At 34.5% G+C, this 13,310-nt stretch overlaps 1 protein-coding gene across 1 annotated transcript in view; it reads right to left on the bottom strand.

The window, feature by feature from the left end:
• Positions 1 to 13,310, bottom strand: part of SCP2 (sterol carrier protein 2) — a 77,285-nt gene that overhangs the window by 30,152 nt on the left and 33,823 nt on the right. The window contains exons 9-12 of the mRNA XM_081145714.1: positions 12,905 to 13,055; positions 11,607 to 11,754; positions 7,956 to 8,063; positions 1,881 to 2,034 (exon numbers count right to left, since the gene is read on the bottom strand). Coding sequence (XP_081001840.1) covers positions 1,881 to 2,034; positions 7,956 to 8,063; positions 11,607 to 11,754; positions 12,905 to 13,055 — 561 coding nt within the window. The remainder of the gene's footprint in view (positions 1 to 1,880; positions 2,035 to 7,955; positions 8,064 to 11,606; positions 11,755 to 12,904; positions 13,056 to 13,310) is intronic.

Below are 13,310 nucleotides of genomic sequence, written 5' to 3'. Positions count from 1 at the left end.
GATCATGTGCTGTGAGTACCTTAAAATGACTTCATTTAAAATCAAACCACCTCATTCTAAAACTATATTTGCACCATCAGAGTTAGAATTGTTTCCCCAACTTTGGCTTCTGAAGTGAGTTATGTTTTTATCACTAAAACTATCAATATCTTTAAATATTTCAAACCAAAATTTTGTCATTAATATATTATCTGAATTTTTTTCTACTTCTGCCTTCCCAGAAATATCAATGTTACTGTGAACAATTCTATATCTCAATATTTAGGCTCTGAAAATAAAAAAACTGTGAATTCCATGTTTAAAATATAATTTATTGCCCCAAATTCATAAGCTTCTATTTTGAGCAAATTCAATAGCTACACTAATATTCACACTTTATAGTTTGGCTTTCACTGAGGGTTTTCAACTCCAAATTTGAACTGAATGGAATTTCAGAAGACAGTGCAGAACCAATGAATGAGATTTAGGAAGAAACTTAAAATTCAACTTCTTAACATCTTTTTATTTTATTTAATTCAATAAACATTTAACCACTATGAGAGAGATCCTCAAAGGAGTGGGAGAAGTTAGTCACAGTCTTAGGCCTCAAGGATTTCATATAATAGAAGGGATAAAAACAAACTAGATATACTGCAACTAAGCCACAACTGGATAGGGACTCAAGAGGTCCAAAGTGCTGTGGATATTTAAAGGGAGATGGTACCTGAGATGGGCCTGAAAAGAAAGAATTTTTATGACAGAAATAGCATTCCAAGCAAAGAAAGAAGGTGAAAGGACAAAGCTGCTACACTCAAGAGCTTCTGTTAATGAAGCGTGTTACATATCCTTGTAGAACCAAAGTGTGAATAAGTAATTACCAAGAATTTCAGGAAAATAAAAAGAAACCAATTAGCGTTGAAAGCTACAGCAGAATTACTGAGAACAAGTGTGAAAACTAAAGACAAGGACATGTCACAATTTCGTAATCAGATCACTGTGGCCCTACCTGACCTCAGTGATGAGGTCAGAAGCTAGACTGTGAGATACTTCAGCATGGAAAAACAAAGGTGGCTCAATATAAAAAAAGACTCATCATGAAAAAGAAGACTTAAGGCAAGGAGAAAAACCTACTGTTTTAGAATACAGAAGACCTGGACATGTTTGCTGAAAGAGAGAAAAGAGCCAGTGGAAAAGCAAAAATAGGATACAAAAGGGAGAGGGTATACTTAGTTTTTGCAACAAAGTTACAGAAAGTTTTTGGAAAGAAAAGCATGCAAAGAGGAAAGCTGGGCCTTGGAAAGGAAGAGGGACTTTTTTTCTCTAGGAAAGAGAGGAGCACTTCAAGTTAGTTGAGGGATCCTGAAAAGCCTGGGGGCAAAAGTGCTTAGAGATTTGAGGAACACAGGCATTTGACAAGGAACAGGAAGAAAATCAGCAAGAGACAAATAAAAAGGACTCTAGCAACAGTGAGGGCTTAGCTGGATTAAGAAATGAATTTACAGAGGTCCAATCATTATGTTTGGTGACTTTCTCCAAACAACCTCAGAAGCCTGGGAAGCTACGGGGAGAAAGCAAACTGTGGAAAAGGAAACCAAAAAGTGACTTGCCTAAATTAAATCACTCAGGTTGGCAGGGCTGAGACAAGTACCCAGGTAGCTCCGGCTTCTGGTTCAGCACTCTCTTTTGACTATGCTGCCTCCTTTTTAAACAAAATTCTCCTAAGGCTGATTAAGTTTAAAGCTAATGGCCAGTTTTAAAGCTATGCTATTAAAACAATATAATGAAATACTTATTCTTTGAGTACTAAGACAAGAAAATTAGGGCTTTTTACATGTAAACGGTCATCAGCTGTGAAAAGTCAGAAGGATTCACTGACAAACAAAACCCAGAATGACACTTACCTGGCAGCTTCGGGAAACCCCATCTTGTAGATTGTGACAACTGCAGCTCCTCCAAGGCCTAAATTATGCTGCAGAGCAACCTTTGCACCAGGAACTTGTCTTTTCCCGGCTTCCCCTCTCAGCTGCCAGCAGAGCTCAGCGCACTGCGCCAGACCTAACAAATCGAACGCGGAGCAGTCAGACTCTGCCGCTTTAGAAAAGCAGCCCCAACAGCCAGCTTTCTTAAGCCAGACAAGGGCTAAGTAATGTTTAGTTGTGACTTTTAACTAAGGCATTTAATTAAGCCAAGATAATATTTGCTTAAATAACTTCTCTTAAAAATATTAATGGTTTTGCACCTAGTTTTCTTCTCTTAAGTAATCTCTCTATTTAGACAACAGGCAGGCTTAAGAAATTCTCTGCACTCTTTAAATTTATCCAACCTGTTGTTTTTCTGGACAGGTTGAAAGAGAAAACACTGAATATAAAGTTCTCTGGCCCAGCCAAAACAGCATAAAAATAATTTAACTAATTTTACCATTTTTATGTACCAGAAGAAAATAATCTAGAATTTGGGGGTTCATTTTCCCTAAACAATTTAGCTGGTATGGGGAATTTTCCTATTATTTTCCCCAAGTAGTTCACAAGAATGAATTGTTTTCCAAATCCATACATAGCTATTCACAACAATAGCTCTGGATTCACAAGAATAATTTTTTGTCCTCTGCATAATAAAATTGAAAGATTTTTAGAGCTGAAAAAAACTTAATCATGTAAACACTGAGAAACTATAAGATTAAGTAATTTGTGAACGGTCACCAAGCAGGCTAATTCCAGAGCACAGGTTAGAACCCAAGTCTCCTGATTTCCATTTGTTTATCTTTCTACCAGACCAGCTACTGGAGGGGAGCTGAGTTCAGAACATGCTATCAGGATAGACCAGTTTCCACCTTCCGGAGGCAGAGCTTCACGGGTGCATTTACAATGTGCATTCCTCCACCCACACCCCCAATCACAACTTCTGATTCCTGAGTGCCTGTGACAGTGTCCTATATAAACTGCAACCTCCTCAAGAAATGCCACTTCTCATTTCCAAACAGTAGCTATAGATTTACAGAATATATATCTTAAACACTTTTAAAACAGGGAACTCCACACCCTGTAATAATTTTTTGAATTGGGAACATTTTGAGTATTAATTAGGAAAGTCAAAGTGAATGATGTTACAAATAGATCCACATTTTGGGGCAATCAGTTTTACTAGAAATCTGCCATATAAAAAGCTTATAACAGGTAATAAACAGGTAATAAACATGCAAGACCAAAGAAGTATTCATACTGGTCTTATTACACATGAGTAGGGAAATACTGCCAGTTTTCTTCACAAAAGAATATACATAGTTTGCAAATATTTGAGGAAATATTCAACCTCACCCTGATCAAATCAAACAGAACGATACCATTTTTAACCAATCAAATTGGTACAGATATTTAGAAATGGGACTAATCATTCTGGGGAGCCTGTGGTGAGAGAGGGAGAAAGATGGGGGGAGGAAAGGGGAGGCAGGAGAGAGGGAGCGGGGCAGGGATTGGGGAGAAGGGAGGAAAGCAGGCAGGCAGAGAAGGGAAGTGGGAGGGAGGCGGGGAAGGAGGAGGAGCATATGAATAAATACTAGAAACATTTACAGATTTTACCATTTCTATCGCACCATACAACTGATACTGCAGAAGATGTGATACACTGGGATAAATCTCTACTCATGACTTGCCCAACTCACATAATGGCAAAAGAAGAAGAGAGGGAGAAAATAAACATCCATATTATCAACTCATTCCCTTGTAATTTATTTGCTTTTGACAAAAGATGACTGTTTGTGAGAAAACATACTGATGATTTGAGTTTTCTGGTTGTCTACCTTCAGAATAAACTGGTGTTTCTTGTATTTCTAAAACCTAGATCTGTGAGGAGTGGGAGTCAAAAGTTGGCCTCAGAACTCCACTTGCCAAGAAGACATGGCAGACAGATATAACAGCATAAACTATTTGAGCATATTTTTACAATTTTTTTCCTTCCCTGGGTAACTTCTGGCACTAAACCGAAAACCATAATTTTCCTCTGCTTAGAAAAAATAAACTATCAAACATGAATATATTTATAAATTGTGGATGGGGATAGGAATAGGCATCCTGTCAAATATATTCAAACAGTAATGCGCTTCTTACAGTCTCTTATAAAGGGGGGGAAAATTTTTAAACCTGATTACTTCATTTTACCACCATCTTGCTGTAAAAATTTCCTAACAAAATGGCCAATCTTTTTATATAAAAATAATGAACCTAGGACTCAACTATATAGATATATAGTCTAGTTGCTACTGAAAATAAACCATTCAAATATGTGTCAAGCACTCCACTAAGTACTGAAGATATAAAGAATTCACAGTGTAATATAAAGTGCTAATAAAGATAAGTAATAAGTGCTATGGAAAACCACAGAATGGAATCACTACAAGGTCTATTTCCTGAAGTCTTTTCTTTCTCCTGCTTCCCTGAACCCATAACTCTTCTTATACTTTTAAGACAGGCAAATACAAAGAAGCCATAATTCAGCTTTAATTTTAAATTAGACATCTAAAGGCATGGTGTTCTGGAGTCTGGCTTTTTGAAAAAGAAAAGGTTTGCTGAGATTCAAAGGGCAAAAAGCTTTAATGGACTTGGTATACAATGAAAGATGTGTATTTATGTAACAGCCATTTTTTCCTCCAAAAGCTGTAAAATTATCTACCTAGAACCCTACCAAATGTACAATACCATGCAAAAACAAAATATAAAGACATTTTCAGATATACAAAGCTGAAAGAATTTGTCACCATACTGCAACATCCACACTGTAAGAAATGTTAAAGGAAGTCCTTCAGACAGAAGAAAAATGATAGCAGATGGAAATATGGATTTACACAAAGGAATGAAGAGCCCTGGAAGGGGTAACTACATGGGTAAATACATAAGCTTTTTTTCTTATTGTTTAAGTGTCTTTAAAAGATAATTGTTAAAACAAAAACAATAATTTATTGTGGGGTTTATAACTTACAGGGTGTGGCAAAAGTAGATTTACAGTTGTTTGTACAGGAAATAAAACAGTAATTAATAAATAATAATACAAGAATAAACTGTGCTTCATGTACTCAAAACTGTAAACCTACTTTTGCGCCACCCTGTATGCAAAAGAAAAATTCACAACAACTGTATTATAAGGCCTGGACAAGAGATAGAGGTATGCTATTAGTGAAGTGGTATAATATCATTTGAAGATAGACTGTAATAAAATAAAGAAAAATGGACTCATAAAATAAACCCAAAAGGTGGCTTGGAAAAAGGAAATAAACAGCTGAGACTTGTAAGAAAACACAAATACAAGACAGATTCAAACTTAACCATATTACTAATCACATGAAATATAAATGATCTAAAATCCCAATTAAAGGCAGAGATTGTCAGAGTAGAGACAGAAAAAAAGCAACACCCAACTAAATGCTGGCAATGAGCTTTAAATATAAAGTCATAAATGGTTAGAAGTAAAAGGATGGAAAAAGACATACCATGTTAATACTAGTTAAAATTTGAAAGCTGAGGTAGCTATATTAAATGAGTCAAAGTAGATTTCAGAGCAAAGACTTGTCAGGGAAAGAAGGCCATTTCATAATGATAAAGGGGAAAACATAAAACTGTCTTTATTATAGATGATTTGATTGTTTATATAGAAAACCTGATGGAATTTTTTAAAAGCTACTAGAATTAAGTGAGTTTTTGCAAGGCGTTGAAACGAATATTTAAAATTTTATTGTATTTCTACATACTAGTGTGCTGCAGAATTTTAGTAATTAATTTATGTGTGCCACAACATGAAAAAGGTTGAAAATCGCTGATCTAGGACACCAAGTATGTACATAAGGCTGGGTGTATGCCCAAGGCTGTGTGTATGCTTAGGAAAGACATGAGAAGGTCCTAAGTACTTACCTCTGGCTAACTTTGGGGCTCTGCAAAAAATAGGTATAATTTTGATTCATTCACATTGGATGGCTATTGTTGTGTTAGCTGTTGTCATTTTTCAATTTGACAATCTAAGGGAAAAGAAGACAGTGCCCCTGACTAAGTAGTCAGGTACTGAGTATTTTAAACATTCTTGCAGTGCACCATTGTGCCTTGGCACACTAGTTGAAAATCGCTGTCCTAGATTCCCAGGAATATGTAACACCTTTTCAAAGCCTCCAATAAACATCTCATTGCCCAGATTTTTCTGTTAAGTTTTCTGGTTGGTTTGATGTTTTCCCCAATTGTTACTGACACCTCAGGCAGCTATCTTGTAAAATAGTTGTTGCTGATTATTCTTAACAAATGCCTCTGGGGAAAATACTGCATGCACATGAGGAGTTCTCAGTTAGGTTACATAAAGACAAGACTTTTGAGTAGGGTTTATTGGGAAACTGCCAGACAGGTCACATAACGATAAAACTTTGAGAATGGGGTTTTGAAAGAGCTCCAACTCCATTCTGACTAAGCTACTAACTTTCATGTGACATTACTGCAGGCTGTTGGTTTTCAAGGCTACCATGTGGCTGGGGAAAGGAGTATTCGAGAAAGTCAAAACGCCTCGAAGCTTGCTGTTCTTACAGAGATTTAGCTATTTGTTCTGTTGTTATCATTGTTTAGATTTTTTTCTTCAGCTATTTGTTTTTAATAAATATGGACTGTCCTAGATTGTTTAAGCCTTTGGTTAATTTCCAACGTTCTGAAAAAAGTTAATCTTGACAATTTTTGCCAGTGTTCTTGGTACTTTATTTTGCCACTCCCAATGATGTCACTCTCATTCTCATTTTTAAATTTCTCTGAAAGATATAGGCTGCTTAAAGCAATAATAGTATGTTGTGGCGTTTAAAATAAAATATATTTAGAAGTACATGTATGACAGTAACAGCACAGAGGATAAGAGGGAGGTAAATGGAAATATTCTGCTGTAAAAATCCCTTACATTTTATGTGAAGTGGTATAACATTATTTGAAGACAGACTGTGACAAATTAAAGATCATGTGTAAATCCTAGAGTAACACCATTAAAGAATAAGAAAAAGAAATAATCCAATAGAAGAAAGAAAATAAAATACTAAAAATTACCCAATTAATAAAAAGATAGCATGAAAAACACAAAGGAACTAAAGAACAGACAAGACAGAAAACAAAAAGCAAGGTGGCACATTATATTGCAACTACCTGTGTATACTTATCTTACTATCTATCTCTCTTATTCTCCATCTATGTACATCTATTTTCTCTACTAAATTATAAGCTCACTAAATGTGAGTGATAAACAGAAATAAACCAAAATTAACTGCTATCATGAATACACTCTTAATTCTAGCATCTCTATTTTGGAATCTGAGAATTTATAAAACTTTAATCCATTCATATATAAGACAATATGGAAAAATATAAAACTCACCTATCTATATAAAAATAAGTCCCAGAATTTTAGTGCTAAGTTATTTTAGAAGTTTCTTTGTATAATGCCTTCATTTATAATTAAGGAAACTAAGTATCAAAGTGATTAATTGAGTAACTGGTAATTAATCAAAATAGTCACATGGCCAGTCAGCAGTACAGCCATAATAAAATTCCTATTTCATAACTTCTAGTTTAGTTCTCTCAAAAAAAAAATTTCCTTGCAACACCAACCACATATATAACTATATATAATTAATGCGCTCATTTCAAATGATACATATCTAGCAGGTCCAGCCAGATCTCTATTTGGAAACATCTTGTTAGTTAAGTTGTACACCTATTTGAAAATAATCCAACTTTAAAAAGTATAAATTGTTGAATTTAGAATATCAGCTAATTCAAATTCTCATCAATTAATCAAGATCACTGACGTATACTGTACTTATAGAAAAATAAAAGTTACTGTGGCTAAACAATCATTTAAAGCACTGGCTACCAAGTTCAGAGAATACAATTTTTCATTCAAATCAATGACTCATCATTCACACTTATGCCAGATGATAACAAAAAGTGTGTGAACTCTCTGTGTAGTATTACCTGTAGCTCCTAGTGGGTGTCCCTTTGAAATCAATCCACCACTAGGATTTATGACCCACTTTCCTCCATAAGTATTATCTCCTCTATCAACCAGTTTTCCACCTTGTCCTATAGAAGAAAAAATACATTCACAAATGTTAAAAATAACATCGGAACAAATGATATGTTTTTTTAAACTTCAATAGAGCCAAGAATTTCTTACAGCAAACATTTCTTAACAGCTCAAACTAACATCAAATTGATATAAGCATATCTAAAAGTTAGATAATAAATACTGAGCAATAAAGGCATATAATTTCAGAACATTTCCTACATGAAACAAAGCACCTACTAATTCCTAAGAGCTCTTTGACTTCCAAAATTGCTACAAATATAATAGAGAATCAGAGAACCAAAAGAAAAGAATTAAAATGGATACAATACTATAAATTATACCCACTTTAAAAATTCATAATTTTGCTAAAATGTTTTCATTTCCCTACATTTTCAACTGTACTCTCATACACTATGTAAATACTTTTTTTTAAATCCTCACCTGACGATATTTTTGTCCATTGCTTTTCAGAGAGAGAGAGAGAGAGAAACATCGACGTCAGAGAGACACTTCAATTGGTTGCCTCCTGCATGTGCCCTGACTGGGGCTGGGGATCGAGCCTGAAATCGAGTTATGTGCCCTTGACCAGAATCAAACCCAAGACCCTTCAGTCCTCAGGCCAACACTCTTAACCACTGAGCCAAACCACTGAGCCAAACTGGCTAGGGCTATATAAATATTCTTAATAAACAGGAAAGAGGGAGGGAGAGAGACAGAAAAAGAGTACTTTGTGAAATGAAGGGAAATGGCTGAAAAAATTGTTGACCCATAAATGTAAGCTTAAAAGAAAAAAATTGTATCACATGATTAGCAACTTCAACATTCCTATAAATTCCCATGACATTCTTCTAGGTGGTAAAAAAGTAAATAAAAAGCATGCATTGTATAAAATATTCTTCCAGATGATATTTCTGATAAAGTAACGAGAAGTGAAATCTCGAAATAATGATGATAATGGTGGTTGTCAGAGGCAGCTAATAGCTGTTAAGCACTCACTCTGTGTCAGGCCTGTTCTAATTATTTTACATATATCTACATAACTTAATTCTCAAACCTATAAGATATAATTAATACATAACATTATATTAGTTTCAAGTGTATATCATAATGATTCCATAATTTGTCTATATTGAGAAATGATCACAATGAATCTGGTTAACATACATCCCCAAATGTAGTTACAAAATTTATTTTTCTTACGAGAATTTTTAAGATCTATATTCTTAGCAACTTTCAAATATACAAAACAGTATTATTAACTATAGTCACCATGTAATGTAGTTGTACATACTCCATGACATTTATTTTATAACTGGAAGTTTGTACAGTTTGATTCCCTTCATCCATTTTGCCTAGCCCCCCACCCCTTGCCTCTGGCAACCACTGATGTGTTCTGTGTATATAGGAGCTTGGGTTTTTCTTTTTTTCAGATTCCATAAACTGAGATCTCATTTAAGTGAGATCATATGGTATTTGTCTTTCTTTGACTTACTCACTTAGCATAATGCCCTCAAGGTCCATTCATCTTGTTGTAAATGGCAAGATTTTCATTCTTTTTAACAATAATAATATTATTATTAATTTAAATAATATTCCATTATATATATAGATACATCCATTCACCTTTATCCATTCACCTGTCAATGGACATTTAAATTGTTTCCATATTTTAGCTATTGTAAATAATGCTGCAGTGAACATAGGGGTGCATATATCTTTTTGAGTTAGTGTTTCCATTTTCTTCAGTGTATAGAACACTACCTCTAACAAAAAAGGAAAGCTAAATGGAAACCCATACCATCTAATGGATTGGAAGATTCAAAATTGTCTCTAAATGGATCTGTAGATTCAATGAACTCCCAGTGAAAAGTCCAGCAAGCGTTTTGTTGCTGCATTTTTATAGAAATTGACAAACTAATTCTAACATGTACATGGAAATGTATAGGACCTAAAATAACCAAAATGATTTTTGAAAAGAACAAAATTGGCCCTGGCCAGTGTGGCTCATTTGGTTGGAGCGTCATCCCCTACACTAAAAGGTGGCAGGTTGGACTCCCAGTCAGGGCACATATCTGGGTTGCGGGTTTGATCCCTGGTCAGGGCCCATGCAAGATGCGGCCAATCAATGTTTCTCTCTCTCTCTCCCTCTCCCCCCCCTCCGTCCCTCTCTCTAAAATCAATAAAAAGCATATCCTTGGGTGAGGAAATCAATCAATCAATAAATAATAAAAAGTTTTTTTAAAAAAGAATAAAGTTGGAGAACTTGCCCTATTTGATTTCAAGACTTGCTATACATTATAATACTGTATAATGTAAGCACAGTAGCCAAAATAATTTGGCATTGGTGAAAAGTTAAGAATGTAGATCAGCCCAGGCTGGTGTGGCTCAGTTGGCTGAGCATCATCCTATACACCAAAAGGTCACCGGTTCAGCTCCCAGTCAGGGCACATGCCCAAGTTGTGGGTTTGGTTCCTGGTAGGGATGGGTATGGGAGGCAACCGAGCGATGTTTCTCGCATCGTTGTCTTTCTCTCTCTCTCTCTAAAAAAATCAATAAAAACACATTTTAAAAAGGTGCCAATGCAATTCAATGAGGAGAGAAAAGTCTTTTCAGCAAATAGTGCTGGATATGTGTACAAAATAAAAAATATGAGTATCGACCTTTATCTTACACCATCAAAAAATTTACTCAAAATGGATTATATACTTAAATACAAAATCTAATTCTATAGATTTAGAATAAAAATAGAAGAAAATCTTTATAACCTTGAGAAAGAAGTTTCTTAGAATACAAAAAACCATGAACCATTAAAATTATTGATAATTTGTAATTCATCAAAATTTTTAAAATCTGTTCTTCAAACAACACTATTTATAAAACAAAAAGGCAAGCCTGAGAAAAAATGTTCATGACATACACATATCAGACAAATGACTTGTATCCAGAATTTATGTATATATTCTTACAACTCAATAAAGAAGGCAAATGACCCAATCAAAGGGCAAAAGTTCTGGACACTTCACAAAAGAAGGTAGATGAATGACCAACATGCACATGAAAAGATGCTAACATCATTAGTCATCAGAGCTATGAAAATAAGACACACTACATACTCTTTAGAATGGCTAAAATTTTAAGAACTGATCCTATCAAGTACTGGTAAGAATGTAAAGCAACTAAAGCTCTCATACACTGCTAGTAGTAATGGAAAATAGTACAACTACTTTAAAATTTAAAAAAAAAAAAAAAATCCTCCAGATCCCACAAACTATTTTTTCATTTTCCTTTCTGAAGTCTTCACACACAATTTGAAATAGTTGGAATTACAGATGTAATTTTATATCCTCTTTCCCCCACTTAACAGAACATTGTAAGTATCCCTGATTTGCATAATACAAATTATGTGTACCCCTGTTATCTCAGTGTTGGCACTCACTTTGCACAGTGTGGCAGACCAATCTGGAGGGCAAAGCAATTAATGAATTCTTTTGTTTAATGGTCAAAATGAAATTTTCTCAGAGAAACTAAGTTAATATGCATCTCATGAAAGACATTACCTACTGGACAGAGTCCCAAGGCTTCATAAGTAAGGAGTTCGTTGGAAGAAAAGCAATCATGAAGTTCTATTACATCAATATCACTTGGTCTCAGGCCAGATTTCTCATAGCACTTTCTGGCAGCTTCTTTACTCATATCAAAGCCAATCTAAAACCAAAATCATATATAAATAAATAAAGGGCATCAAAAGTGGGACTTTTATATAAGAATTATAAAATTAATAGGCATAAACTTAATAGCTGAGAATTGACCACACATACTGAAATATCTGTTGATTCTATTTTATACAGAAAGTCCAAATAAAAGGATATCCAAGAGGGAAAATATACATATTAAATCTGATAGTCTAAGGACAGAATTTCAAACAAGATATATAAAAATGCTTTTAATCCTTCAGGCCACATCTCATGTTAAGTTATAAAAACTCTACCAATCTACAATGTATCATTGTGGTCAACAGGTTGGAGAGATTTATCAACAGATCATTATGATTCAGACACACTGAAAAATAATGAGGGAATTTTTATATGAAAATAAACAATCTTCTTTTAGAAGATCATATGGGATTCAAAACATTTTTCCAAAATCCATGCTCTTACCACCTCTTTGGTCTCAAACAAACTGAACTTTTCTTCAAAGAATAAAATTTTGGCATAATGGAAAATGTACTATAATCAGAAAACCTAAGTAGAGGTTCCACCTCTACCACACCCTAGCACCTTAGCTTTGTGATTTTGGGCAAGTTATAGGAACGTTTTCAAATTCAAAGCATTGCTGTAAAATCATTTTGTCAACTGTAGGTTAGTATATGATTGTTTATATGTGTGTTTATATGTATATATGCCTATATTTTATACATATGTATGTGTGTATTGTGTGTATGTATCTTCAAATACTCAACTAACTCCAGGTCTGAAACCCCATCTTTTTTACTTTCTCCATTCTGTGCTTAATCTTCCATCAGGATTTTTGAAGCATTAAGAAAGTTCACTGAAAACATCTTTGTTTTTTCCTTAACTCTGTAATATTGCAGTTCTGAGCATATTTAGCCAATTCAAACAATAAATAAATAGCACATCTAGTAAGTTAAAAGTGATCATATAATGATCCACGGCTCTATCACAGGAAGCATATGTTCTCATCAGTTATTTTCCTCCAACAGATTCTTAAGGATAGGTTATATTAGATTTTCTAGTTTTTCAAATAAATTACATCCAGAGCCAATAACAACATGCCACCTTAAAATCTGTAGGCAGAAATCCCTTGATTAATGAATAAAACAGAATTTTAGATGTACCATTTTAATAACACTATTTTCTTCAAATGAGCTTGGCAAATCAGTCATCATCTCCTGTGCCAGAATTTCCACAGCTTTGGACTGAAGATCATGCTTCTTTACAAATTCTTCACTAGCCAAAATTGCTGCTGCAGCACCATCTGAAGTGGGACTAAAAGGAGGTAAAAATAATTATTTACACCTGGTCCACCTCAATCCTAAGATTTCAGACTAGGAGTTCTTTCCAGGAAGAAAGGCTGAGTACACTTGATGGTCACTGATGGCCTTCTTTGTGATATCTACAGTTAAATCTTACACTTGCTTCCCACCTGAGGGCCAAACCTCTATCAAGAACTGAAATGCTGTCAGTCCCTGCCTGGTCTCTAAGAATTTCTCCCAAAAAATTCTTATTGCAAAGAAATCTAGA

This window comes from Miniopterus schreibersii (assembly GCF_964146895.1).
Source record: "Miniopterus schreibersii genome assembly, chromosome: 8".
In the NCBI taxonomy this organism is placed as follows: domain Eukaryota; kingdom Metazoa; phylum Chordata; class Mammalia; order Chiroptera; family Miniopteridae; genus Miniopterus; species Miniopterus schreibersii.
Note: the sequence above shows the minus strand (reverse complement) of the source record. Positions and strands in the feature narration are given on the sequence as shown.